Source organism: Leucopleurus acutus (assembly GCF_964270905.1).
Source record: "Leucopleurus acutus genome assembly, chromosome: 2".
Taxonomy (NCBI): domain Eukaryota; kingdom Metazoa; phylum Chordata; class Mammalia; order Artiodactyla; family Delphinidae; genus Leucopleurus; species Leucopleurus acutus.
In genome coordinates, this window is record NC_139143.1 from 165,835,619 (window position 1) to 165,861,823 (window position 26,205).

General features: G+C 53.5%; 2 protein-coding genes across 2 annotated transcripts; both read right to left on the minus strand.

Annotated features, from left to right (window-relative positions):
• Positions 1–671: 671 nt before the first annotated feature.
• Positions 672–3,297, minus strand: GJA4 (gap junction protein alpha 4). Its single transcript, XM_082862171.1, has 2 exons — positions 3,223–3,297; positions 672–2,124 (listed from the first exon to the last, which is right to left on the minus strand). The coding sequence occupies exon 2, from the start codon at positions 2,105–2,107 to the stop codon at positions 1,106–1,108; it is 1,002 nt and encodes a 333-aa protein (XP_082718297.1). The 5' UTR covers positions 2,108–2,124; positions 3,223–3,297; the 3' UTR covers positions 672–1,105.
• A 6,714-nt stretch (positions 3,298–10,011) lies between these two features.
• GJB3 (gap junction protein beta 3) lies at positions 10,012–14,537 on the minus strand. The gene is made up of 2 exons (XM_082865648.1): positions 14,464–14,537; positions 10,012–11,615 (listed from the first exon to the last, which is right to left on the minus strand). Exon 2 carries the CDS (start codon positions 11,579–11,581, stop codon positions 10,769–10,771), a length of 813 nt encoding a protein of 270 aa, XP_082721774.1. The 5' UTR covers positions 11,582–11,615; positions 14,464–14,537; the 3' UTR covers positions 10,012–10,768.
• Between the last annotated feature and the right edge of the window lie 11,668 nt (positions 14,538–26,205).

Here is a 26,205-nt window from a genome sequence, read left to right on the forward strand (position 1 = left end):
TTTTCCTGCAACCTTTGTGACTCAGAGGCAGGATTCGATTCCTCCACTGGACCCTGGCCGTCCCTTCCACCTCTCTACCCTGCCATTGTCTGTTCTCACTGTGTGAGTTTTAGGTGCATGGGGAGGATTTACGATGCAGGTCCTTGAGTTGCTCCTTCTGGTGGGCAGACTAGACAGGGCCAAGGTAGGAGGGGGCAAGTGATCTAAACCTGCCTCCCCAAATACCGAGGGGTGCAGGCTCATTTGAGCTGGACTCTGAAGGGCTTGGCTGGCATGCAGGCAGGGTGGGGAGCAGTGTCCAGTAAGGAAGCACACTGCAGTTGGGAGCGTGGCCGGGGCATTGGATGGCCATGGGGCAGGATGGGGACAGTCTCTGCTTTGGCCACTGATTAAGGGGCAGGTTGAGGGGGCTGGTGCTGGGGCATTTCAAAAGGCAGTGTTTAGGACTCAGAGCTGCTGAGAGGCAGTATGTAGGAGTTTGAGGGTTGAAGGTGCTGCCTGGTGTTGGGATTGCTAAGGCCAAAGACAGATTATGCAGGACCAAAAAGGAAGCCTGGGTAAAGCAGCTGTCCCCCCACCCCAGGCACATCATGACAGTATCAATACACACCTCGCTTGTGGTCAAGTCCTGTTTATTTTAGAAGGATAAACAGCAGAACTAGGAAGGAGTGATGAGAACAAGACCCCAGTCCCCTTGACAGGGCCAGATCCAGCACAGGCTCTGTCTGTGTGTGGGATCAAGGCTGACCCAGCAGCCTCGACCAGCCTTTTTCTGTGAGGACAGGGTGTGTGGACAACCTGGGCAGAGGTGAATCTTCCAGGGGGTGGGGGTGGAGGAAGTTGTCTCCGAGGCCCTTTGAACACGGTGAAAAAGACCACAGGGCCCAAACACCCTTGGCCAAGAGCACCCCAAGCTGCCTCTGTCTGTGCCTGGGACAAAGCCACATTCTGGAGGGGAAACTATGGTGCCCTCTGGTCACCAGGAAGGCCCCAGGTGTTCAAGAACAACATGCAGTGAGGCCTTCTGGCCAGCAAGCACCTGCTTCCCCAGCCCCAGTCATCTCTGCAGAGTCTTGCACTAAAGGCAGCAAGACTTCCCGGGCTCTTATACATACTGTTTCTTGGAAGCAGAGCTGCTGGGGCGACTGGGGGATTTCCGGCCACTCTGGGGGGGTGGGTCCAGGAAGAGGGGGGGTCTGGAAGAAGCCAGCCTCTCCTCCGTAGTCAGGTTGGCCCAGTTCTGCTCACTGGACGAGAGCCCATTGTACGTGGGGCATGGCGGGGATGAGGGCCCCTCACCCATGGGGAGGTAGAAGAAGACCTGGTCGGCATAAGGCTCCGAGGAGGTGCCCTGGGCTGGGGGCGTGTCCTGGCTCTGCCGGGCCCTCATCCCCCGGTTGAGGCAGCGGCACAGCAGGTACGCCAGCTCCAGCAGGTTGAGCACCAGGGAGATGAGTCCAACCACCAGCATGAAGATGATGAAGATAGTCTTCTCTGTGGGGCGTGAGACAAAGCAGTCTACGAGGTAGGGGCAGGGTGAGCGCTGGCACACGAACACAGGCTCCATGGTCCAGCCATAGAGACGCCACTGGCCGTACAGGAAGCCTGCCTCCAGCACACTCTTGCAGAGCACGCTGGCCACATAGGTGCCCATCAGCGCCCCACGGATCCGCAGGTGACCGTCCTCCGCCACCGAGATCTTGGCCATCTGTCGCTCTATGGCTGCCAGTGCCCGCTCCACGCGTGGGTCCTTGGCCGGCAGTGCCCGCAGCTCCCCCTCTTTCTGCCGCAGCCGCTCCTCGCGCCGAGACAGGTAAATGACATGGCCCAGGTAGACCAGGGTGGGCGTGCTGACAAAGAGGAACTGCAGCACCCAGTAGCGGATGTGGGAGATGGGGAAGGCCTGGTCGTAGCAGACGTTGGTGCAGCCTGGCTGGGCCGTGTTACACTCGAAATCCGACTGCTCGTCGCCCCACACTGACTCGCCAGCCAGGCCCAGGATGAGGATGCGGAAGATGAAAAGGACCGTCAGCCAGATCTTGCCCACCACGGTCGAGTGCTCCTGGACCTGGTCCAGCAGCTTCTCAAGGAAGCCCCAGTCGCCCATGGCTCCTGGGCCTCCGTCTGCAGGGAGACAGAGGACACTGTCAGCATCCTTCTCAGCTGTCCTAGCAACAAGCCTGCAGGGAGGCCGGCCACACCCATTTTACCTACAGGGAAACTGAGCTCCAGGAGGGGAAGGGACTGGCCTGGGGACTCACACCCAGATCTTTGGATGATGACTGCTAAGCTCTGGCAAGGGTACAGCTAGGGTCCCTGTCTAGTCACATCTGTGTCCCTCTTGTTCCCAGCTGCAGTCCCAGGGTGACCACAGCCGAAGGAGGTCTGGATCAAGGTCCTGAGCCTAAGGGAATAGAGAATTTGAGGAACTTATCCAAGGTCACAAGGCTGTGCCTTGCCCCTCCTCCCTTTGCCCAGGACAGGCTGTCCCCCCTACCCCAGTGGGGGAGTGGGTGGTGGTGGTGATATCTTCAGCTTCTCAGGGGGCCGGAAGCCTCAGGTCCCCACTCCCCACCCCACCAGCTCTCACCCAGCTGGCCTCACTCTAACCTCTGAGTTTATGGTGGGGTGGGTGAAGGCATGCTAGACACTCAAGGCAGCATCCTGCATTAGCTCCACCTGTCAGCGATACTGACCACCTGCCGCTCAAGTACCGTGACACTTGATCCTGTCCCCTTTCTCCATCCCCTCCCCCTGCCAAAGCTGTCGCTGCCAAATTCTAGACTCTTGAAAGGAACTGTCATGGCAGGGTGGAGGCACAGGCCACAAAGTTCCCAGAACACCACGGGGAGAGTGGGGGGAGGAAGGTAGGGGAAAGGGGCAGGGGTGGTGCTTCTCCCCAGCAGCAAAGCTGTTTAGAGCCAGGCTCTGGAACCAGGCCTGGGTTCAAATCCTGACTCCTCTACAAACTGGGACCTTGGATAAGTGACGACCTCTGAGCACTCCTCTCCTGTGAAATGGAAATGATACTATTCCTACTAACAAGGGTTCTAAGGATGCAACCGAAGGAGGCAGGAGCCTGGCTTAGCGCAGACGCTGGCCCAGCAGGCTGGGTGAGCGCAGCCGCGGTGGGTCCCCCAGCAGCCACCCTCAGCCCCTGGCACGTGGCAACCTGTCCCTGCCCGCTCGTCAGCTGGCAGGTGGCGCCCCAGCCCAACTCACCGCCTGCCTGCCGGCGGCCCAGGTGGCAGTGGGGACGCGCGTCGGCCGGAGCGGCGCCCGTGGGAGCCCTGCCTGCTGGACGGCGCCTGGCGGCGGGGGCGCCTTAAATAGCACGCGGGGCGGGGTGGGGTCAGGAAGCGGCGGGAGGGCGGCGGGCGCTGTTCCGAGCTGAGCGGGGCGGGACGGGAGGTGCAGGCTCCCTGAAACCACACTCAAGGAAGGGGCCCGGGAGGTGGCGCTGGGGGTCGAAAGGGAAGAGGATGAGAAACCGCTGCTTTCCATGTCTGCCCTCCGAGGTCTTCAGGCCGACAGACTCTCCCAGCCTCAGCTTCCGTGGCTACATTTGAAAGGATTGCAGCCAGAACTTTCTGATCTCAGGCAACTGGCCTGAGAGGCTGTGAGAGATGGGCGGGTGGGGATGAGGATGAGGGGGCCTCTAGGGAAGGACATCTCCTTGACCCCTTGGTGAGAAGGGAGAAGACCCCTCATTTGTGGGGTGGCCACGGGGTGCCCCCCGCAGTGCCCCCCCCCCGGGACAAAGCCACATTCTGGAGGGGAAACTATGGTGCCCTGCGGTCACCAGGAAAGCCACACTGGGTAATCAAGACTCGTTAGGGCATGGGGAACCACACCGGGAGAGAGGGGTTATAATCTGCCCTCCCTGGCGTCTGTGGTGGAGCTGGGGTCTCTACCCAGCCCCTGTTCTTGCAGAATTCTCAAACATCCCCACTCCTGGGCAGGCTACACAATCAGAGGGCACTAAGAAGTGCCCGTGGACCACGTGAGACTGGGGAGGGGATGGCTGGCGGGGACTCTCCCGACCTTTAGCTTGGATCCCGTTCTCATGCCTCTAAATACGGGGTGGGGGGAGACATCCCAAGGAATTAGGGGTGGGCAGAGCCTGCCATTGCTCATTCAGGCATCATCCTGTGTGTGAACACTCGTGTGCTGCAGGCACTGTGTGTGGAGCTGGGGACTTCACCACAAACCAGCCAGATGTGGTCTCTGGCCTGGGGCTCCCACTGGCTGGAGCAGAAGGCAGGAGCTGAGCATATCAGCCCTTGGGTTAGAGTAGATGCACAAAGCTCTCCTGAGAACTACCAGACTCAGAGGGACTCGGTTAGGAGCGTTTCCTGGAGGAGCCTGCGCTAGCCACGTCGATCAACAATCTATAGCAGGAATAGAAAAGAGTTTTATTTGAGCCAAACCGAGGATTCTTGTTCAGGAGACAGCCTCTCAGATAACTCTGAGGAACTGCTCTGGAGAAGCATGGGTTTCAGCACAGTTTATATCTTGTCAGAACAAAGAACATCAAACAAGTCAGGGATACATTCCTTCAAGGTTTCAAGAAAAACAAAACCCAGAAAACCCCAAACCCCAAAAAAGCACAGCTCAGCAGCGCACAGTGAGTCAGTACGGCCTTGGCACCTGGGAAGGGAGTCATCATCGGAGGAGTAGCGGCAAGGGCGTCCCAGGAAGGGAGGCATGTTGTGATCTTTATTTTTAACATGAACATTCTTTACTTCTGGTCAATGCACCCTTTTCTTTAATAATTAAAGCAGATGAACAACGTAGGTTTGATAGGTCACAGACAGGCTGTTTTAGTTAGCATAAAATTCGAATTAACTCATGTGCAAGCCAGAATGACTTTCCCATACTGCAATATGTGAAACTTGCTTTCGTCAGCCAGATGGGGGCTGGGGGGAGAGCATTCTAGGCAGAAGAACAGCGTGAGCAAAGGCCCAAGGACTGGGGGCCGCGACGTCCCGAGGCTTCACCGGCCTTGGTGGGAGAGGCAGTAGGGTCTAGAAGTTGAGACTCTTCTGTTTATCTCTGTGCCCTTAGGCACGTTGCTTAAACCCCTGTGCCTCAGTTTTTTCCTCTATAGATTGGGGAGGTAATAGTTCCTACTGTATCGGGCTGATGGGAGATCCAATCAAAGCACATAGCATAATATTAGTACACAGGAAGTTTTCCAATGGATGGGGGCTAAAAACGTAACAAAACATTTTTGTGACAAAAAGGGTCAGTGGGTTGGTCTTGGTGGGAGCAGAAAGGGCTGAAAGGGAGGGAGCTGGGGTCAGAATGTTGGTGAAGGATAGGGCAGCTAAGGAAAGGGAATGTGACAGGTGGGGTCCAAGGCCTGGGGCCGGTGTCAGAAAGGTCCTGTGTTCCTCCACAACAGGATTCAATCTTTGGATTCCTGGTGCCCCAGGGTGGGTGCCCCAGGCTCCTGCCTTCAGTCCTCGCAGGAGGACCTCTGGGGCAGCAAGTGTGGTGGGCTCAGCCCAGACGTCAACTTCAGGAGGCTGAGCTAGCTTCCCCTTCCAGGACTGTCCCTCAGGGCCATGATGAGCTGAGCCTCCTGGATTTCCAAAGCTGACGAGGAGCCCACGAAATTCTGACCCCTGAGGGCATGAGAACCGAGGTCCCTGGAGGCGGGTTCTCACCACGCCCCCACTACAGCCTCTGCTCCCAGAGTTCCTCTCCTGTGGCTGGGCCCAGGCCCTCCCAAAGCCTTTGTGATCCCAGCTACTGGGAAGGAGGGAGGAGCTGCCCTCATCCTCACCCCTTCCTTAGGGGCTCTGGAGGTTAGTGTTTGAATGATCCCTCCCCTTCCTGGAAAGGATGAGCCAGGGTCGGCCAAGACAATCCCACAGCCTGGCCATTCCACCTGGGAAACATCCTTAGACCCCCACACCTCCCTCTGTTCCCACTGCCCTGACCCTGTTTAGGCCACCATCTCAGTGGCCTCCCAACTGGTCTCCTGGCTTCCAGCCCAGCCCCACCCTTCCCCAGAAATCAGACCACACGCTGTCCTGCTTAGAACCCTTCTGTGGCTCTCCTTTGCCTCCTGGCCTCAAGCACCTCTCCAGCCTCCTCCCTCTTCCCCTTTCACTCAGTGATCCAGCCATACGTGACTCTGGCCTTTGTCCGTGCTGTCCCCTCTGGCTGGGGCACCCTCACATGCTCAGCCCTACAGTCATTCAGGACTTTGCTCCACGTCCCTTCCCCCAGAAGTCCCCTTGCTGGCCTCCTCTGGATTAGATGAGTCTTTACGTTCTCAGCGGCTCACCTACTGCCCCTGGGTGCGCTGTTTAGTCATGTTACATACATTCACATTGTTGTGCGACAGATCTCCAGAGCATTTTCATCTTGCAAAACTGAAACTCTATACACATGAAACCATCCCCATTTCCCTTCTCCCCATCCAGGGTGCATTGTTTACTTGTCTTTACCCCCTCCCCTATTAGTCTGTGAGCCCCTTGAGGGCAGGCAGCTGAGTCCTGTTTACATGCCCAGCACCTAGCAGGGCCCCAGGCTCATATACGAATTTATGAATTCAACAAATTATTTACTGAGCGCTGAGCACTGCCTGGTGCTGCTGTCCTAGACACTGGAGATCAACCAGGAACCAGCGATAACAAAACTCCCCGTCTTGTGGGCTTTACATTCTAGCCGGAGGGAGACAGACAAAATATAGAATGTGTTAGCTGGTGATACCTGTTAGTTGGAGAGTAAAGCAGGAAAGGAGGATGAGGGCGCAGGAGGTGGTGGTTTCATTTTTGAACAGAAGAAGGGAGAAATTCTCATGAAGCAGCTGACCTTTGATGCAGGCCCTGAAGGAAGGGAGGGACCCCTGTGGCTCTCAGGAGGAAAGCACATTCCAGGCAGAGGGAAAGAGAGTGCAAAGGCCCTGAGGCAGAAATATGCCTGGTGTTTCCTGCCTGAGGGAGAGCAAGGAGGTCCGCGTGACTGAGTGAGGTCAGCAAGGAGACGAGATGAGGGTTCAGAAAGGGAACAGGTGCGGCAGGTCTTGGAGGCCCCTAAAGGCCAGTGTGAGATGCCTTTGGAGGTTTGGGGCAGAGGAGTGACATGGCCTGATTTAGGTTTTATGGCATCACCCTGGCTGCTGTGCTGGGAATAGACTGTGGGAATGGGTGGTGGATGCAGATCTCCCCCTTCAACGGAGGACTCGCTGCCCAGCTGTGCGGAGTCTGGCCAGCTGACAGCCTCCAGGTCTGCTTCAGCTATGCAGGTGGCCAGGCTCTGCTTGGGGTGGCCCCAGGCAATGGCTGAGCCAAGCGTGGTCAAGGGCCCAGCCATTTCTATCCAATGTGACCATCTTTGTCTAACGGACACAGAGCTCCCACGAATGGGTCTTGTCGCTCGGTCCTGCTTCCTCCCCTTTCCATTCACAGGTGTTCCTCCCCAGCATGCCTTTTGCACCCCTCTCTTTTGCAGCATCTGCTTCCCAGAGTTGGAGCAGGAAGCAGGGAGATTATTGCAGTGAGCCAGTTGATAGATGATGCAGGTGTCTCAGCTCGGACTGCTGTAAAAATACTACAGACTGGGTGGCTTAAACAACAGAACTTTATTTCTCATAGTCCTGGAGGCTGGAAGTCCAAGATCAGGGTGCCAGCCAGGTTGGGTTCTTGGTGAAGGCCCTTTTCCTGGTTTATATCGGGCTGTCTTCTGCGTATGTTTTCACATGGCAGAGAGAGAAAGACCATCCCCCTTGTGTCTCTTCTCATAAGAGCACAAATCCATCCTCATGAGCCCACTTCCCAAAGGCCCCACCTTTTAATAACATCACACTGGAAGTTAGCGTTTCAACATATGAATTTTGGGGGAGACACAAACATTTAGTCCCTACCAAGAGGCTTGGATCAGGGTGATGAATACAAAATAATCTATTTGCCTTGGGCTGCAGGGTGGCTGTCACATCATGAAGTAGATGTGGACTCGAAAGTGTGTATATGAAATCTAAATCATAATCATAAGCACTATCGAAGGAAGCTTGCAGTGACTCCTCACGTGGTTGGGGGAAGAGGAGGTAGAGGTGTGTACCCTCATAAGAGAAGACCAGGGGACGTGAGATGTGTGCTGGGGACTCTGCATGGTGAACAGTAGCTCAATACATGCTGGATGGAAAGCGTGAGCGGCACTGCTGGGGACAGCTGTCAGGCCAAATGTGGGATGCTTAGGGCTGGAATATTCCCTCATCTGTGGTCCTGGCCCGCAGCTTGGAGAAGCGGGACCAGGACTGGAGGCTCAGTCCCTGCTGAGATAGCTGATGTTGTTCTCTGGTTGCTCTGACCTCAAAGCCATCCTTATCCAGGCAGTGGGAACCGTCCTGGAAGATGCTGGAATGCAACACAGCAAATAGGTAGCGATCAGCCCTCCCTGGGACCTTGGCAACCATCCACTCCAAGCTGGGACTGACACACCAGATGGCCTGGGCGGCAGGCAGAGACTTTCCTAAGCATGGTTGTGCATGGATATTTACTGGATATGTTAGCGCTGAACTAACATGTTATGACACTGTCTCCTTTTATCTCTGCAACAATCCTAGGAGTGGATACTGTCCTGAGTGCTGGGCTGAATATGTTCCTTTTGCCCCTCAGATCTGCTCTGTGCCCTGGGAGGCTGACCCGTACTGACCGTCTCAACAGGCTTCTGTGCCCTCTGGTTTCTGGTTGTGTTGGGTCAGTGGGAGCCGCTGGCAGGTGGGTAGGAGGTGGTAGAGTGAAGTCGTGGTACTTATTTGATTGCTGCGGTTGGATGCCTCCTTGCAGCCTTTGTGTGGCAACCCGTCCATGGCTACCCTGCTACTAGCCCCAGGGCGCCTTTTATGGGTTTCCTTCAGCATGCCTATACCTTCCAAAACAGTCCCTCAAGGAGACTCTTTGAAGTTCCTTGGTTTGAATGTGCCATCTGTTTCCTGTTGAGACCCTGACTGATAAAATGCCCATTGTATTGATGACAAGACTGAGGTTCTGAAAGCCTGTCCAAGGTGCAGCATGGTGAAGCTGTGGTCATGAAGTGGTTAAGCTATGATTTAACCTGGGAGGTGAGTGTCAGCCCGGCCCGGGCCCTTTAAACTTGGCTGGCTTATCCACCACAGTAACGACCACACGTGAGAGCAAAGGTGAACCCCAGCCTGTCCTGTTGACACAATGACCCGTCCTTTCCCTGGCTGCACTGGCTCTTGGCTCACTGCCTCCTGGATTTCTGGCTCCTGGCCTTGGCTTTGATAGTTACTAAATGTTCCTCTGCGTGAGTATAGTCTTGCACCCCTTTTGCTTTCCATCCTGTCCTGGCTTGGATGTTGGTGTTCCTGAAATTTCAGGTTATCACACAGTGCTGGGAGTGGGGCTGGGATCCACCTGGGGTTGGTTAGTGCAGGAGATGAGTGTGTCTCTGTCTCCCCCAGGCTCTGAGCTCCTTGGGCTCAGATCCTGTTCCCCTGTGCAGTCCTCATGTCTGCCAGGGGCCTGAGGTGGAGAAAATGCTCAGGGAAAATGGAAGGAGCTGGATAGCGCTTGGGTGAGGCTGGGGCTTCATGCCTTTAGAGGAGCCTGTTGTGAGCATACAGGAGTGAGAGTATGAATAACAGGGATTTTGTGTACACAGGGCGGGGATGCACGTTGTGGATGGCAGTGACTGGGTTACAAAGGAGGAAGGAGTGTGGTTTGTCTGCAACCAGAGGGCTGTGACTGTGCGCTCAGGGCAGGGCCTCACTATGAAGGGCTAGCGCTGCTGTTGTAGAGGGAGCACAGCGCCCTCTTGTGACCACATCTACAATCACAGCATGTATATCTGTAGGTTCCGCCCCAGATCCCTCCTGGGTCAACCCCAGCCCCAGCCTAAATTCAGCTCGAGCCATGGAGCTCTCTCCCCTTCTGAGGGGCTACCTTCTCTGCCCTCAGGGTCTTGTGGGTGGGAGTGTGGGAGAAAAGAAGAGAGTCAACCTGTATAAAAGACAGCCTTTATTGATTTCAAAGAAATTGCCTCGGGGATGTTCCTATCAGCACATCCACCTCAAGTCCCTGAGAGTAGGGTCTGAAAGGCTGGCAACAGACTGAGTACACTTGTGGGAGGAAGATGGGAGCAAAGCTGCCTGAGGGTGGAGGAATAAGATGGGGGGCGGGTTCCCAAAGGGCAGTGGTGAGCCAGAGGATCTCTGGGTGTCTCAAGCCGGGGTTGGTGTCACCAGAGCTTACCCCTCCTCTTCCCAGGCTCACTCTCAGCCTCCAGACCTCCACTGCTGGGAGGATACTTCCTTTCCATCCCAGGAATCTGGGTGCTTCTCCCGAAGGAATGAAGATTCCCTTTGGTCTGGTACATCTCACCAGACCCAGGGCAAGCATCTTTCCCTTTGTGGCCTCCAGGCCTCTGCACCTGCTTTTGTGTGCTAGGAAGCACTTCTCACCTCTCTTAGACATTCCTCCCTCAGGGAAGCCTCTCCCCATCATCCCCTCCTGGCTTAGGTGAAGCCCAGCAGAGTCCTCTAAGTGTCCCCTTGCAGGCAGTAGTTAACTTGCTTGTCTTTCTCCCAGGAGGGCTGCCAGTGGGCCTGTGGTGTGACCTATACCAGACAGACAGCACAGTGCCCAGCGCTCAAAACAATCTACTAAAGGTGAAATTGAATAGTGTAGTGAATTCAGAGTGGGGCCCCCCAGCCCCGGGAGGACCCCTCCACCGGCACAATACCTCCCTGCCTGTCCCCACGGGCAGCCCAGGATCGCTCCCCAGCCCGTGGTCAGATGGGGGTCATGTTGGGTGCCGAAGCACGTATCTTGTCGTCGCTGGAATCCGGGCCCAACTCCCCGGCTTCCACCAGCTTGTGGTGGCAGCGGCAGGTGGAGGCCTGGCTGGCGGAGGACGGGGGGCCGCGGCCCCGGAGGCCGCTCTTTCTGGGAAGGCTTCGCACGACCCTGTGGAAGATGAGGTAGCAGATCTCGCAGAAGGTGAGCACGATGCAGACGGCGGAGGCGCCCACCATGAAGTAGGTGAAGAGCTTCTTCTCGGTGGGCCGGGCGATGTAGCAGTCCACGATGTTGGGGCAGGGGGCCACGTTGGCGCACTGGACCAGGCGGGGCATGCTGAAGCCGTACCAGAGAGTGTGCAGCAAGTAGAGGAAGAGGAATTCGATGAGGAGCTTGAAGATGAGGCTGAACAGGTAGGTCCACCAGAGGCCACCGTGCTTCTTGCCCGCGTTGTCGTACAGCTTGGCGCACTGGTCGCCGTGTTTCTCGCGGTGCCGCCGCTCCCGCTCCTCGCGGTAGGCCACGTGCAGGATGACCAGCAGCGACGGGCACGTGACGAAGATGAGCTGCAGGGCCCAGAGGCGGATGTTGGAGATGGGGAAGAACTCGTCGTAGCAGACGTTGGTGCAGCCTGGCTGCTTAGTGTTGCAGTCAAAGTCCTTCTGCTCGTCCCCCCACACGCGCTCCGCTGCCACCACGTACACCAGCACGCGGAAGACGAACACCACCGACAGCCAGATGCGTCCGAAGGCTGTGGAGTACTTGTTCACCCCGCTCAGTAGGGCCTGGAGCGTCTTCCAGTCCATGGTGCCTGGTGGGGGCGCTGTGGGCCGTGCCCGCCTGACAGGATGGGAAAACCGGTCTGAGAACGGGTAGATGACATTTACAGAGCATTTACTATGTGCCAGGCGCTGTTCTGAGTTCTCTATGTGGATGGATTCGTTTGATCATCCCAACGACCCTATGAGATCAGGACTGTTATTCTTCCTAAGCTACAGAGAGGAAACGGGCACAGAGAGGCTAAGTAACCTGCCCAAAGTCACAGAGCTATATGCCAGAAGGAAGGGAATGTGCATTTGCTGATAATAACAGTTATTATTTATTGAGCATTTACAACGAGCCAGGCAAGGAGCTAAATACTTTATGTGCTGGATCTCATTTAATCCTTATAAGGACCTTGGGAGGTAGACACTATTATGCTTCTCATTGACAGATGAAGAAACTGATAATCAAATGAGAAAAGGATTGCAAAGCACTCAGTACACAGTAAGTGCTCAATAAATGCTGGCTATCCATTGTGAAATCTAGAGCGGTCAAGTCACTCATTTAAAACTAGAATTGGGGCTTCCCTGGTGGCGCAGTGGTTGAGAGTCCACCTGCCGATGCAGGGGACACGGGTTCGTGCCCCGATCCGGGAAGATCCCACATGCTGCAGAGCGGCTGGGCCTGTGAGCCATGGCCGCTGAGCCTGCGCATCCGGAGCCTGTGCTCCGCAACAGGAGAGGCCACAACAGTAAGAGGCCCGTGTACCGCAAAAAAAAAAAAAAAAATTAAAACTAGAATTGAATTCAAGGCTGGGCTGTCCACCGCCTGCTCTCCATTTCTCTGCTGGATGCCTGCCCCAGACCAGCTTCTCAAAACTTACCTCGTTGATGCCTCGCTATCATCCTGTGAAGTTGGGGTGATGAACCCCAGATAGGAAACTGGGGCTTGGAGAGGGGAAATAATCTCCCCAAGGTCCCACAGGCAGTGGGTGGTGAAGTTGGGAGACCAGTTCAGGTTGTGGGGGGAGGCACATGGAGAGGGTAATGGTCTGGTTCCTGCGGACACCAGATCCAGGAAAAATCTAGGGACACCCTCCTTCCCTGTGCCAGGACCTGAGGGAGCCCCAGACACACCAGCAATCGGGATGCCGGAGCTTTGTGGTGGGGAGTCATGCTTTGTTCAGGTCCCCAGATCACACATCCTCCTTCTAGTCCTGGAATGACTCAGAGGGTGTGGACAGGTGGGTCTGCCTGAGTGCACCTAGTGTCTACATGCTGCAAAGGGTGTTGGGAGCATGTGCCTCTCCGTGTGTACGTGTGGGCTTGTGTGCACATGTGAGTGCTCCTGGAGCCGCTCTGTGACTCTGAGCATGCATGCTGACTGAGGGTCCACCCCTGCATCACCACTTCTCACCCCTCCACCACCACCCCCTGCTCCAAATCACCATCACCCTTGCTGGTATTATTACCAAAGCTTCCTGGCTGGCCTTCAAGTGTCTGCTCCTATGCCCGCAGAGTCCATTAAATTGAATCATGTCACGCCCTTGTTTAAAACTTTCTACTAGCTTCCATTACACTGAGAATAAAACCCCAGTTTCTACATTCTTGCTCTACTCTCCTACACTCTCCACCTGCCTCTCTGCTCAGGCCGCAATGGGGGCCTCTGGGGCTTTGTAATTATTCCTGCTGCCTAGAATGCTCTTCCTCCAGAAACTTGCATGGCTGCATCCTTCTCATTACTGAGGCCTCTGCTAAAACATCCTCTTCTTAGAGGCCACCCTAGATTACCCTGGACCTGGAAGCCCCTGCCCTCCCAGTCACTCTGCTCCTGTCCCCTTTATTTTCTCCCCAGAATTTAATTGCCAGTGGGAATTAAAGTATTTGTTTAATCCTCTACCTCTCTGAATTTTCATGAACTTCTGTTTCACAAGGGCGCTTATTTTATATGCACTGGCAGCAGCATACAGTAACATATTTAGAATAAAAAAAAAGTGTCTGCCTCAACTCAGCTCCTTCTAAGACCTGTCCTTTGGGGAGTGGGATGTGTATTGAGCGTGGAGTCACATCTGGATTCAAGCCTCAGCTCTACCCCTTCTACCTGGGTGACTTCCAAGTTCTCCTAATCTCTTTGACCTTCCTTCCTTATCTCTAAAGAGAAATAATTCCTACTTTCTTGAGCTGTGGTAAGAGTAGTAAAAGGCCATTCCTTCCCCAGCCTGGCACTCACCTGGCGAGAGTTCAAGAAGACTGGAGTGGAGGTTGGAACCCTGTCTGCCAGCCCCGGAGGAGAAGGGCCCTGACAGGTGCTTCCACCTGAGCCTTCTCAGGGCGGCCCACCTGGGGGCTGCCCCCTCCTGGGCCCCCACCTTCCACCTTCCAGTCCTGTCTGCCCAGTCCTGTCAAACACACCCTAGGGACGCGACTCACCGGCAAAGAATTTCCCTCCAAGCCCAGGCCCGGGACTGGTGGAGCCGGATCTGGCCCCCCATGCGGCCCCCCAGCAGCAGCTCCCAGCTATCCGCTTTTCCCCTGCCCCGGGACCAAGGCGCGCCCAGCTTTCACCGCCACTCCACAGTGCCGGCCGGCCCGCTCCTTGGGGTAGAACTCCCCTCCCCTCTCCACCCCCCACCCCAGCCGTCACCAGCACCAAGTTTCCGTCCATTCCAGGCAGCTTGGGAGCCTGCCGACGGGGGAGGGGGTTGTCCGGGAAACTTCAGCAGCTGGAGCCCCCTCCCCGCCCAGAACCGAGGGGTGAGAAGGCAGGTGGGGAGTGGGGTGGGTCTAGTTCCCTCGACCTCCTCCCATCCCCTCACCTGCCAGTCTCAGCCTGGCCCGAAGGCAGGATCAAGCCCCCGCCCCGCCCAGGGTCGCCGGGGAGCGCTCAGCGGCCGTGGGCGCGGGGTGGGGAGGCGCCCCGCACTCACCAGCAGCGGCGCGGCCAGCGGGGGGCCGGGACCCCGCGTCCTCGAGGCCCGCAGCGGAGGCGAGCGGGACCGGAGCCGCGTCTCTGCAGTGGCGGCGAGGCGCGTGGCGGCAGGCAACGCCGGGGGCGGCGTGGAGGAGGGAGGGTCAGGGGAGGAGCTCTGGAGCCGCCCGCCGCAGAGGGTCGGGTTTTAGTCCAGACACTGTCACTCGTTCCCCCGGCAACCTTCTCCCGGGCTTGACGCCCGTCTGAGCCTGGACTTCTTCTTCATGTGTGAAACGGGGGCATCTGTGGCCCTGGGCAGGGCTGTGGCAAAGGGTCCGATGAGATTCGGAGCGTGAAGCGCTCTAAACTGGTTAAGTGTCAAGTGGTCCCCGGACGGACTGCAATCAGGACTAGCCCACGTGCGTTACCACGGGTACTGTGTCCGCGCCCTGCGGGTCACTGTCCCCGCCTGGCGCTTGGTCTCGACCACTCCCGGAGGCTGCCCTCCCCGCGTAGGTGCGTGGCTCAGGCTCCGCGTCCTGGAATGGGCATGGGCACTTTGGAGAAGTGGGGGGCAGGTTGGGGGGCAGACCCTGTGCCCGCAGCAGGAAGGGGCACTGCGCGTGGAAAGGAGATGGGGGGATCCTTCGTCCAGGGGTGAGGGCCGGATGGGGAGAGGCCGTTGCCTGGAGTTACTGCAGGGGGCAAATCCCATGTGCGGTGCGGGGCGGGAGTAAGAGAGAAGTGAAGGAGCGGAGCCTGCGCTTTAGACCTCCTGCGGAGGGAGGCGGGGCCTGCGGTTGGGCCGGGCTGGGCTGGGCTCTGAAGGCAAGGACGCTTTGTCTTATTTACTAGTGTGCCACGACTAGGAACGTAATGAGAGAGCCCCGGGGCCTCAGCCTGGTCGGGGAACCCCCAGGGTTTCCAGCCTCCCGGGGAGTCCTGGTGTCTTAGTCACCAAAGGGCCTGAGCACTCCCTGTCTGGACAGAGATGATGTTGCTAGCTGAAGGGTGATTATACATGGCATCTTCCCAGGACTGTACTGGTTTATGCCTGTGGCCCTGGTGTAATTAACAGCATCCCCGTTTACTCTCAAAAGTAACTCCAAACTTGGAAAGATCAATTACACCATCACCCTACCTACTACTCCTGGTAGAAAACTAACACTGCATTGGGGGCGCAGAGACATCTTTGGTCCCTGCACTGTCCCGCAGGCTTTATTTCATCATCACAGTGCCAGATGAGGAAGGTACAATCCTTCTCACTTTTATGAGTGAGAAAGCCAGAGAGGTTGTGTGACTTGCCCTGGGTCACACAGATAGTAAGGAGCAGAGCTGGCTCTGGAGGCCTCAGCCATGCTGAGCTTCTGGATAGGGCAAAGCCACAGGGCAGAGGCCATCTTTTACTTTGAAAATCATTGCTGAGACTGACCAGTGCTGGGGTGGGCTGGGTGCTTCTGTGCATGTGTCAGTGTGGGACTATGTGTGAGTATGATGGTGTCCTGTGGGGTGTCCATGACTGCCACCTGCACCTTACCTTCTCCGGCTCTGCTGCATTTCAGAGCAAAACCCGTTCCCCACTTCCTCACCTCCTAGTCAGCCTTCAACCCGCTGAACAATGTTTTCACCCAACCGTGTAACTAAAGACAGCCCTATCAAGGGTGCTAAAAACGACAGTAATGTCTCTGTCCTCCTCCTGCACCTTCAGAAGTACCTGACACAGCTGACTGCTCCTTCCCTCTCAAAACACTTTCTTCTCTTGGCTTCCTTGACGCCCCACTCCTGGTTTCCTTGTACCTCGGAGGCCTCACATCCTGGTCTCAGCCTCTTCTCTCCTGGTGAGCTCATCCAGTCGTCGGGTTTCCAGTACTATCCATTGGCTGCTGAGTCCCACATTTCTAGTGCTTCTCCCTGAACACCAGACTATGTATCAGGGCTGCCCACCTGACCACTCGGTTCCCAGTTACTGGTTTTTCCTTCCTGAGATCAACTGTGTATTCGACTCTGTAGGTATTTATTTTTCCATTTACCCTGTGGAGGTGTGCTGTGTACATGGTTCTGTACTTGGCTATTTTCATGTCCTTTCACGTAACAAAATATAGGACATTTCCTCTATCAGTAGATATAGAGTTATCTCATTTTTTTTTTAATGCTTGAATAGTATTTCATTTTCCCCTTAGTAGATGGGGAGCTGTCTCTTAAAACAAACAAAAACAGCTGAATAGCATAGGTACTATAATATATTTAATCACTCCCATATTGATGAAAATTAAGGGTGTTTTCAATCTTGTATTTCTTTCTGTTGTAAACATCATTGCAAGAAATACACTTGGATAAGTATCACTGAACACATTTTTTAAAAAATTGTATCTATAAGATATATTCTTAGAAATGGAATTTTGGGGTTAAAGTATGCTCATTTAAAGTTTTGATAAATATTGCCAAATCCCCTCCATAGATGTATCAGTTTATGCTACCATCAGACATAAAGTGTGTGTTTCCTCATATTCTTGCCAATATAGAGCATTAGCAAACCTTATCTTTGCCAGTGGTATCTCATTATATTTTATTTTGCATTTCTTTTATTATGAGCGAGAATCAGCATATTTTCATACGCTTAAGGGCCACTTGTGTTTCTTTTTCTGTGAACTGTCTTTTGCTTTTGCCTATTTTTCTGTTGGGTGGTTGCCTTTTAAAAATTATTGATTTCTTAGGGGCTCTTTACATATTAAAGAAATATACCCTGTGTCTATGATGCAAATAACAAGGATTTCACCCTCCCCTCCAAGTTTGACACTTGTATTTTTTTTTTTTTTTTTTTGCGGTACGCGGGCCTCTCACTGCTGCGGCCTGCCCCGTTGCGGAGCACAGGCTCCGGACGCGCAGGCTCAGTGGCCATGGCTCACGGGCCCAGCCGCTCCGCGGCATGTGGGATCTTCCCGGACCGGGGCACGAGCCCGTGTCCCCTGCATCGGCAGGCGGACTCTCAACCACTGCGCCACCAGGGAAGCCCTGACACTTGTATTTTGACTTTGCTTATGGGGTTTTTGCTTTGCAGAATTAAACATTTTTTTACGTAGTCAAGTGTATCAATCTTATCTTTTATGGCCTCTGGGATTGGTCATAATTAGAAATGCCATCCCCCCCTCTGACAACTGGAAAAAGTTTTTCTCCCATGGTTCCTTCTAGCTAAACTAGTGCTTTAATGATGTAAATCAGATCATGTCCCTCACCTATTTTATCCTGGCACCCACTCTCCTGACATTGCCCTACAGAACCCCAAGTGACCTAGTCCTGCCTCACCTCCCATCACAAGTCCCCTTGATCACTGCTCCCCAGTCACACTGGCCTGCTTTCTGTTCCACAAACAGCATGTTCAGTCCATGTTGTGTCCAGCCTTCTGGGCTTTGCGTTTGCTGTTCCCTTTGCCTGGACTGCGCTTCAGCTGGCAGGTTCTTCCTCCTTATTCACGTCTCACCTTCTCACAGGGGTATTCCCTGGTCACCCCACCTGAAGAGACCTCACCCACTTCCTCGGCAGTCACTCTTCAGAACAGTCTTTGAAATTATTTCCAGGAGAGTAGGGAGCTCACTGGTTGTAGACATCAGTTCCTATTTGTAAAGTAAAAGCTGGGCGCGCATAAGGTTGTGTGTGAGGACTGTCTGTTACCGTGTGGGGTGGGGTAGCTGGGGGCCGAGGGGGTAGCATGAGGCATAGGTGTGTATGGTTGGTGTGTGTGGTTGTGAATGTGCATGCTCGTGGAAGTGGCTGCTAGGGTTTTGTGAGGTTGTGTGCATGTCAGGCTGTGTGTGTGGTTGGGTGAATGTGCTCTGGTGACCAGGTGATTTGATTGCCCAGGTCCTAGTGAAACAGGAGGGAAGGGGGCAGGGCACAACATGTGAAAGAATGACATAGCCTGAGGCCATGACATAAACTGATTAGAACCAAATGTCCAAGATGGCGGACAAGTCTACTTACACTAGACCTCGAGCCTCAGGATATGCTCACTGTAACACGTCAGCACACTAAATGACGCACCCACAGGCGCCATGACAGTTCCAAGGCCGACCCTAAGGATCAAAAAGTAGGCGGTGGCCCAATTCCTGGAAATCCCCGCCCCTTCCTGAAATAGCTGGAATACTCCTCCCACTCATTAGCCCATGAAATCACCCACCCCTATAAAAACTGGCAACCCCATACCCTGAGGCCTTTCTCCCTTTCTGAGATGGCCCACACTCTGTCTGTGGAGTGAGTTTCTCCCAAGGCTGCCCCCCCCCCGCCCCGCCTTCTGAGATGGCCCACACTCCGTGGAGTGTGTTTCTCTCTAAATAAATCCACTTCTTACCTATCACTTTGTCTCTCACTGAATTCTGTCTGCCATGAGACATCAAAAACCTGAGCTTCATTAAGTCCTGAAACCAGGTGTGTGATCTCAGTTGGAAGACTGTGGGTTTTGTCCGGGTTCGAGTCCCGGCACGTGGGTTCACGAGTCCCAATCTGAGGTGCACGGTTTCCCTATCACTCCGACCTTGCCAGATGCCACCACTCATTCCTGACATCAGGCAGCGCCCCCAACAACCGGCCTTTGCTTTTTCTGGAGTGAGCTGGAAGAGTCCCCATTCCAGGAAGAGGCTCTGAGGACCCCCAGGCCCTGTTGGCCCACTCCGAGTTTCTGCTTCCTGAGCAGGCGAGTATGTGGGAGGCCATCTAGGCCATCCTCCCGCCTCAGGGCAGGGCTGTGTTGCACCAGGGCTTAGCAGCTGCCCCGGCCACCCCACTCCCCTCGGGGCCTGCACCTGCTCTCTGGGGCAGCAGGCCTGAAGCCTGCCACTGTGTTCTTCCTGCTCAGACCTTGGCCCAGCTGGTCTTGCTGCCAGGCAAGAGCCCCTGTGTCTGAAACTCTGCCCAGGCCTCGGGCAAGGGCTTCCCTCTCCTGCTGGGATTTTCTTGTGTTTGTGTGTGTGTGTGTGTGTGCACACACACGGCAGGGACCTGGGCCCTCTCCTGGGCCTGAAGGCCCTTTCTACCTTTGAGCACAGAGATGGGGCAGGCAGAATCCTCTGGAAAGCAGGTTGGCGGAAGCATGGGGCCTTTCCAGTCCTGCTGCAGTGTGTCTGGGGCTGTGGGTAGGAAGAGATGCCCCAGGATCTGGGCTAGAATGTTGCTTTCCTTCCAAGACATCCCAAGGGACCTGGAACTTCTGCCCAGCTCTGTCCTCAGATAGAGGTAATCCAGGACTTTACTGAGTTGAAATCAGGATTCAGTCATTCTACATGTGTCCTGGGATCCCACCCCTTCTCACCACCCCCAGACCTTACGCCATGTCATCATCCTTTTGCTCTTTTAAAAAATTGTTTTATTATTTTTAAAATTTATTTATTTATTTTTTGGCTGCATTGGGTCTTCGTTGCGGTGCGTGGGCTTTCTCTAGTTGCGGCGAGTGGGGGCTACTCTTTGTTGCGGTGTGCGGGCTTCTCATTGCAGTGTCTTCTCTTTGTTGCGGAGCACAGGCTCTAGGCGCGCGGGCTCAGTAGTTGTGGCTCACGGGCTCTAGAGTGCAGGCTCAGTAGTTGTGGCACACAGGCTTAGTTGCTCCGCAGTATGTGGGATCTTCTCGGACCAGGTCTCGAACCCGTGTCCCCTGCATTGGCAGGTGGACTCCCAACCACTGGACCACCAGGGAAGTCCCACCCTTTTGCTCTTTACCGGGTCTTTCCCATGACAATAGATACTCTGGTATTTCTCTATCTTAACAAACAAAAGTCCCTTGACCCCACATCTTCCAGCATCTGCCTCGTTTCTTTCCATTCCTTTATAGCAAAACTTCTCGGATGAGTTGTCTTGATTCCTTGCTTCCTTTTACTTTCTCTCTGGAACTCTAATCAGGCTTTTGCTCCATATAGTCCACCTACACCGCTCTTGCCAAGGTTCCCGCAGCTAAATCCCACAGTCAAGTTTCAACCCTTCAACCCTGTACTCCCAGCAGCGTTTGGCGGCCAGCACATCACATCCCCTGACTTTTCACCTTCTTTTCTGGCCTTTCTTTCTAGGTCTCCTTTGCTGGTTCCCCCTGATCTCCCTGACCTCTAAATATTGGGGTGCCCGGGGGCTTAGTCCTAGGACTCCTTCTCTGTCCTCACTCACTCTCTTGGTAATGCCATCCCTCTCAGGGTTCAAAATATCAAATTTAGGCAGACAACTCCTAAATACTTATCTCCAGCCCAGACCTTTAACCTGAACTCCAGACCCCTGTATACAGCTGCCACTCAACCTATCCCTCAGGACGTCTAGCAGGTATCGCAAACTTCTCACATCCCAAATTCATCTTCTTAATAGGATTGCCAGATTTAGAAATGAAGCAAAACAAAAGCAAAAACGAAAAACCAAACCCAGGACACTCAGTTAAAAGTTTCACATAGTCCATGAGACATACTTAAAACTAAAAAAAAAAATTGTTGTTTTTTATCTGAAATTGGAATTTCACTGGGTGTCCTGTATTCTATCTAGCAACCTACTCCTTAGATTCCTCTCCACCTTCTCTACTCATGTACTCCTGGAGTAAACAGCAATGTTACTCATCTGCCTGTTCAGGCCCCATACAGAGTCATGTTGACTCATTTTTCTCATACCTCACATTCAATGGCAGTGAATCATTTTTCTCTTCTCTTCTCTTCTTTTCTTTCCCTTTCTTTTCTGTTTCCTCCCTTCCTTCCTTCCACTCTTTCTTCCTTCCTTCCTTCCTCTTTCTTTCTTCCTTCCTTCCTTCTGTTCTTTCTTTCTCTTTCACTCTCTCTTTCTTTCTTTTTCTTTCTCTCTGTCTCTCCTCCTTTCTTCTTTCCTCCCTCCCTCCCTCCCTTCCTTCCTTTCTCTCTCTCTCTCTCTTTCTTTCTCTCTCTATTTCTTCCTTTCTCTCTCTCTCTCTCTCTCCTCTCTTTCTTGACTTTGGAGCAGAGAAAGGTTTATTGCAAGGTCTGAGCAAGGAGAACGGGCAGCTCAGGCTCAAAGAGCCCACACTTTCAATGGCACTGAATTATTTTGTCTCTACTTTCAGATTATTTTCAGAATCTGGACACTACTCACTGACTCCATTAGTGTTATTCTGGTAACATTAAAGTCACGAATCATTTCTTTCCTGCATCACTGCAATAGCCTTACAGCTGGTCACCCTGCTTTATTCCTTGCCCTATCTATCTATTGCTAGAAATGCTCCACAGGCTTCCTGCTCACTCAGAGTGACAGCCAAAGGCATCAGGATGGCTTTTAAGACCCTATGTGAGCTGGTCCTTCTCAGCCTCACCAGTGTGCTCTGGCCTCATATTCCACACCTCTTGACTCTCCCCCTGCTCTGCCTCATTGACTTCCTTGCTGTCCTGGGTCCACACTGGGTCTTCTGTAGCCTCAGCACCTGTGAACTTGCCCTTCCTTCTAGCTGACACACATTCCCCCAAACCTCTGCCTGGCTTGCCCCCTCACCTTGCCTAGCCTCCCCATTCAAATTGCAGTTCCCGTCCCTGTGCTCCTTCCATCCCTTCCTGCTTTATCTTTCTCCTTAGCACTAGAATCATGTAGCGTATTTTATATTTTGCTTATGCTTCTTGTTAATTGTCTCCCCATCACTAGAATCTACAGTCATCTTTGTCTGTTGCATCCACTAGTGTATTCCCAATGCCTGAAACAGTGCCTGGCACTTTGTGGACAAAAGTACTCACCAAATGAGTGAATGGTACCCTCAAGCACAGTTAGCTCCTGTCCCAGGCCAGCACATAGCAGCTGTTTAATCAGCCCCTTCCAGCTTAGCCTCCCACCCTCCGACCCTCCAGAAGTCTCTCCCTGACTGCCTGCCCTCCTCCAGGAAGGCTTTACTGACCGAGCCTTGTCTGTCTCCCTTTCTTCTTGCCACCAGGCCCAAATCCCTGGAATTCAAGGGTCAGGTGGGCTGTGTGTCTGGCTGAGTCTGTCTGTCCTCATCCAGCCACTGCTGTCCTTCTGGATGGGAGGAAGCTCTTTGCTTGGGCATCAGGGCGGTCAGAGAAGCCAGCCTGGGGTGCGGCGTGTGCAATATGCCTGAAGCCAACCAGCCGCCTGCAGTGTGGGAGGTTCTGGAGCCTTGGTCCTGGGCCAACTAGGTGATGGGCACTGGGCACCGGGGACTAGTGCCTGGACTGGGTCTGGGCTGCAGGACTGTGTTTCCTGAACTCACTGTTCCTGCGAACTGGGGAGGTCACGATCTTGGCACCTGTGTAGGTGGTTCGCCATTAGCTGAGCTGGGAGCACAAGAGGAGCAGACAGGATGGGGAAGAAGAAAATTGTGGGGGGGGGCTTGTGCCTGGAGTTTGCTAAATGATATTTGTGTTTGTAAATGATATTCCCTTGCAGCCACTTTGACAGGGGCCATCGGGACGTTCTGACATGGCTGTAAAAACCCTTTCTTGCAATGCAAGCATGTAGAAGACAGTTTTGCCCCGTTTGCCTCTCCATCCCTGAGCCTCACCGGAAGCCCAACACATGGCCTCTCCCAGGTCCTCAGGGCTGGGGCGTGGCTCAGGAATGGTTGTTTCTATACAGCCAAACTGTCCTCTGCATCCAAGTGCCCTGCCAGGTGGTCTGAGCTCCCTGTGGGACAACACGCATGTGGATGTCCGGAGGCAGTTGTCTGGGCCTCGGGAAAGAGAACACTGGGAACTCTCGTGCTTTGCTAGAGCAAATGCAAAACGGTGCAGCCGCTGAAGAAAACAGCTTGGTGGTTACTCAGAAAGTTAAGCATAGAATTACCACTTGACCCAGCAAGTTCCCGCCTAGGTGTATACCCGAAAGATCTGGGAACAGGGACTCAAATACCTGTGCATGAATGTTCATAGCAGCACTGTTCACAATAGCCAGTGTTTGAAAACAACCTGAATGTCCATCAAAGGAAGAATGGATGAACAAAATGTAGTCTGTCCATACAATAGAATATTATTCAGCCATAAAAAGGAATCAAGTTCTGATACATGCTACAACATGGATGAATCTTGAAAACATTATGCTAAGTGAAATACACCAGACACAAAGGACAAATATTGTATAATTTCACTTATATGAAATATCTAGGATAGGTGAATTCATAGAGACAGTAAGTTGTCAGAGGTTACCAGGGGCTAGGTGGAAGGGTGGGTGGGGGTTAGTGTTTAATGGGTATAGACTTTTTTTCAGAAGTGATGAAAAAGTTCTGGAAATAGTAGTGACGGTTGTACACCTTGTGAATGTAATTAACACTCTTGAATTTTACACTTAAAAATGATTAAAATGGTAATTTCATTTTGTATATATTTTATTACAATTTAAAAAATGAAGGAAAAAGAAAAAGGGGATGGAAATATGGGTTTGGGAGTCAGTGGTGTCCAGATGGTAATGAAGGCCATGGGGGAGGACGAGTTCACCCAGGGACGGCTAAGGACTGTAGATGGACGGCCTGGGACAGAGCCCTGAGGACCTCCCCAACCAAGTGGGCAGGTGAAGGAGATTGAGGGGGAGTGGCTGGAAAGCTGGAAGAGTGGTGTCCCAGAAGCCTGGGTGTATTAGTTGGCACCCTGGATTGCAAATGACAGAAACCCACCTTGAGTTAGTTTGGGCACAAAGGGGAATTGATTGGTTTGCAGAAACGTGGAAAGGGCAGGGGTTCCTTGGGACCCCACCAGCACCTGGCCCAAGTCAGGTCTGCTTTCTAGGATGTCTCTCCTGCTTGCCTCCCTCTGCTCCTCCGGGACTGCTGGCTTCCTCTCTCCTCGTACGGATGGGCTTCTGCAACAAGGATTATTTTTTTTTAATTTTTAAAATTTATTTATTTATTATTTATTTTTGGTTGCATTAGGTCTTTGTTGCTGTGCACGGGCTTTCTCTAGTTGTGGTGAGCGGGGGCTGCTCTTTGTTGCAGTGCGTGGGCTTCTCATTGCGGTGGCTTCTCTTGTTGCAGAGCACAGGCTCTAGGTGTGTGGGCTTCAGTAGTTGTGGCACGCGGCCTCAGTAGTTGTGGCTTGTGGCCTCTAGAGCGCAGGCTCAGTAGTTGACGCGCACGGGCTTAGTTGCTCTGCGGCATGTGGGATCTTCCCAGACCAGGGCTCAAACCCATGTCCCCAGCACTGGCAGGCGGATTCTTAGCCACTGTGCCACCAGGGAAGCCTCTGCACAAGGCTCTTGCTCATGGCCTGCAGCAACCTGAGCACACACCTCCCCAGGTTTTGCTGCTACATGCTTCCTTTAGGAAGGATTCAAGTAACCTGGAGAAGACACCTGAGTGACCCCACTTCGAGCACATATCCACTCTGAGGTCAGGGGGCCAGGATGCATATGTTGATAGTTGCTTTTGTTACCGAGTCTAACCTCATACTGCTCGCTCCACGCAGGCCAATAATTGAGAGTTGTTGGGGCAAGGGATAACGACTTTTTTCAGAAAGCCAGCAAACTGAGAAAGATGGTGGGCTCATGCCCCAAAGAATCATCTTGCTTGAGTTAGAACTCAGGCTTCTTTTATACCAGAAGGGGAAGGAGTAAAGTCAAACACTTCCTGGTTCCCATCAGCCACCGTAGGGGTTGTGTTAATTTCTTCCTCCCTGCAGTCATTCACAGGTGGGCCTGGCCAGTATGTTTCCTGTGAGCTAAACAAAGGTATTTTAGCTTAATGCTCATTACTTGGGTAACAGGGTTCCCAGAGATGGGCCATTATGTATAATTTAAGCTTATAGGCAACATCCCTTTAGTGATTAACTTGTAATAGAATACAAAATGTTCTTCCCTATTATACCTTTAGCAACCCAGTTTAGAGGGAGGGGAGAATCCTGGGTGCACAAGACACATAGGGGAAGAGGCTCAAGAAGGAAGGCTGTTGAACCTGTAAGATGACTCGTGGTTTAAGATGAGGACTGTGAACACCTGCTGGGCTTTAGCAGCAAAAGACTCTTAGGTGTGCTTGGCAAGGACAAGTCTGAGTGCTGGGGCAGAGACTGGCTCATAGCTGGTGGGAGTGAGTGGGAGGTGAGGACATCGAGTCAGTACATGAAGACCAAGACCTCTGACTCAGGAGGCACAGTTGTGAGAGCCAGCAGAGAGATGAGGAGGTAGCTGCGGAAGACGGGGTCAAGGAAGGATTTTGTTTTTGTTTTTTGGATGGAGAGGGGTGAGCATGTTTGGATGCTGGGAGAGCCTGGAGAGAAGCAGAGGTTGAAGAAACAGGAGAGAGTAAGGGGGTGGGGAGGGAGGGCATCTGAGCATGGGGTGAGGGGCAGATTAGAGCCTTGGCTGGAGCAGGCTCACGCCTTTTTCTGTGCTGGGGGAAAGGAGAGGACCCGTGTGGATACGGTTGGTCTATAGGTCTGGTGGCTGTAGACGGGAGAGAGTTCTTCTCAGGCAGCTTTTATTTTCTTGGAAAGGTAGAATGAAAACAAGATGGAACTGGCGAGAAGGAGAGTAGAGAAAGTTGAGAAGCCTACCAGCATGAACAACAGCAGAGAGACCGAAGCAGGGAAGAATGAGGACAGTCAGATTGGACTGGAGAACATGAATTTGCAGTGGCCTCATGCTGCTGGCTTGATTCACACCAGCAGAGCCCATCACAGGGTGTAGAGGTGGGAAAACAAGCAGGAGGGGCAGAGGGACAATGGGGGTATTAGTACGATGGCAATCCATTCCAGTTTTATCTCAGCAAATATTTCTTACCCCTTGACGGTATATCAGGTGTGGTGTAGGGCCTGAGGATACATTGGCAAGCCAGGCAGATTCTGTT

Coding starts and splice junctions, on each gene's coding strand:
- GJB3 (XM_082865648.1), bottom strand. CDS start 11,581: ATGGACTGGAAGACGCTCCAGGCCCTACTGAGCGGGGTGAACAAGTAC.
- GJA4 (XM_082862171.1), bottom strand. CDS start 2,107: ATGGGCGACTGGGGCTTCCTTGAGAAGCTGCTGGACCAGGTCCAGGAG.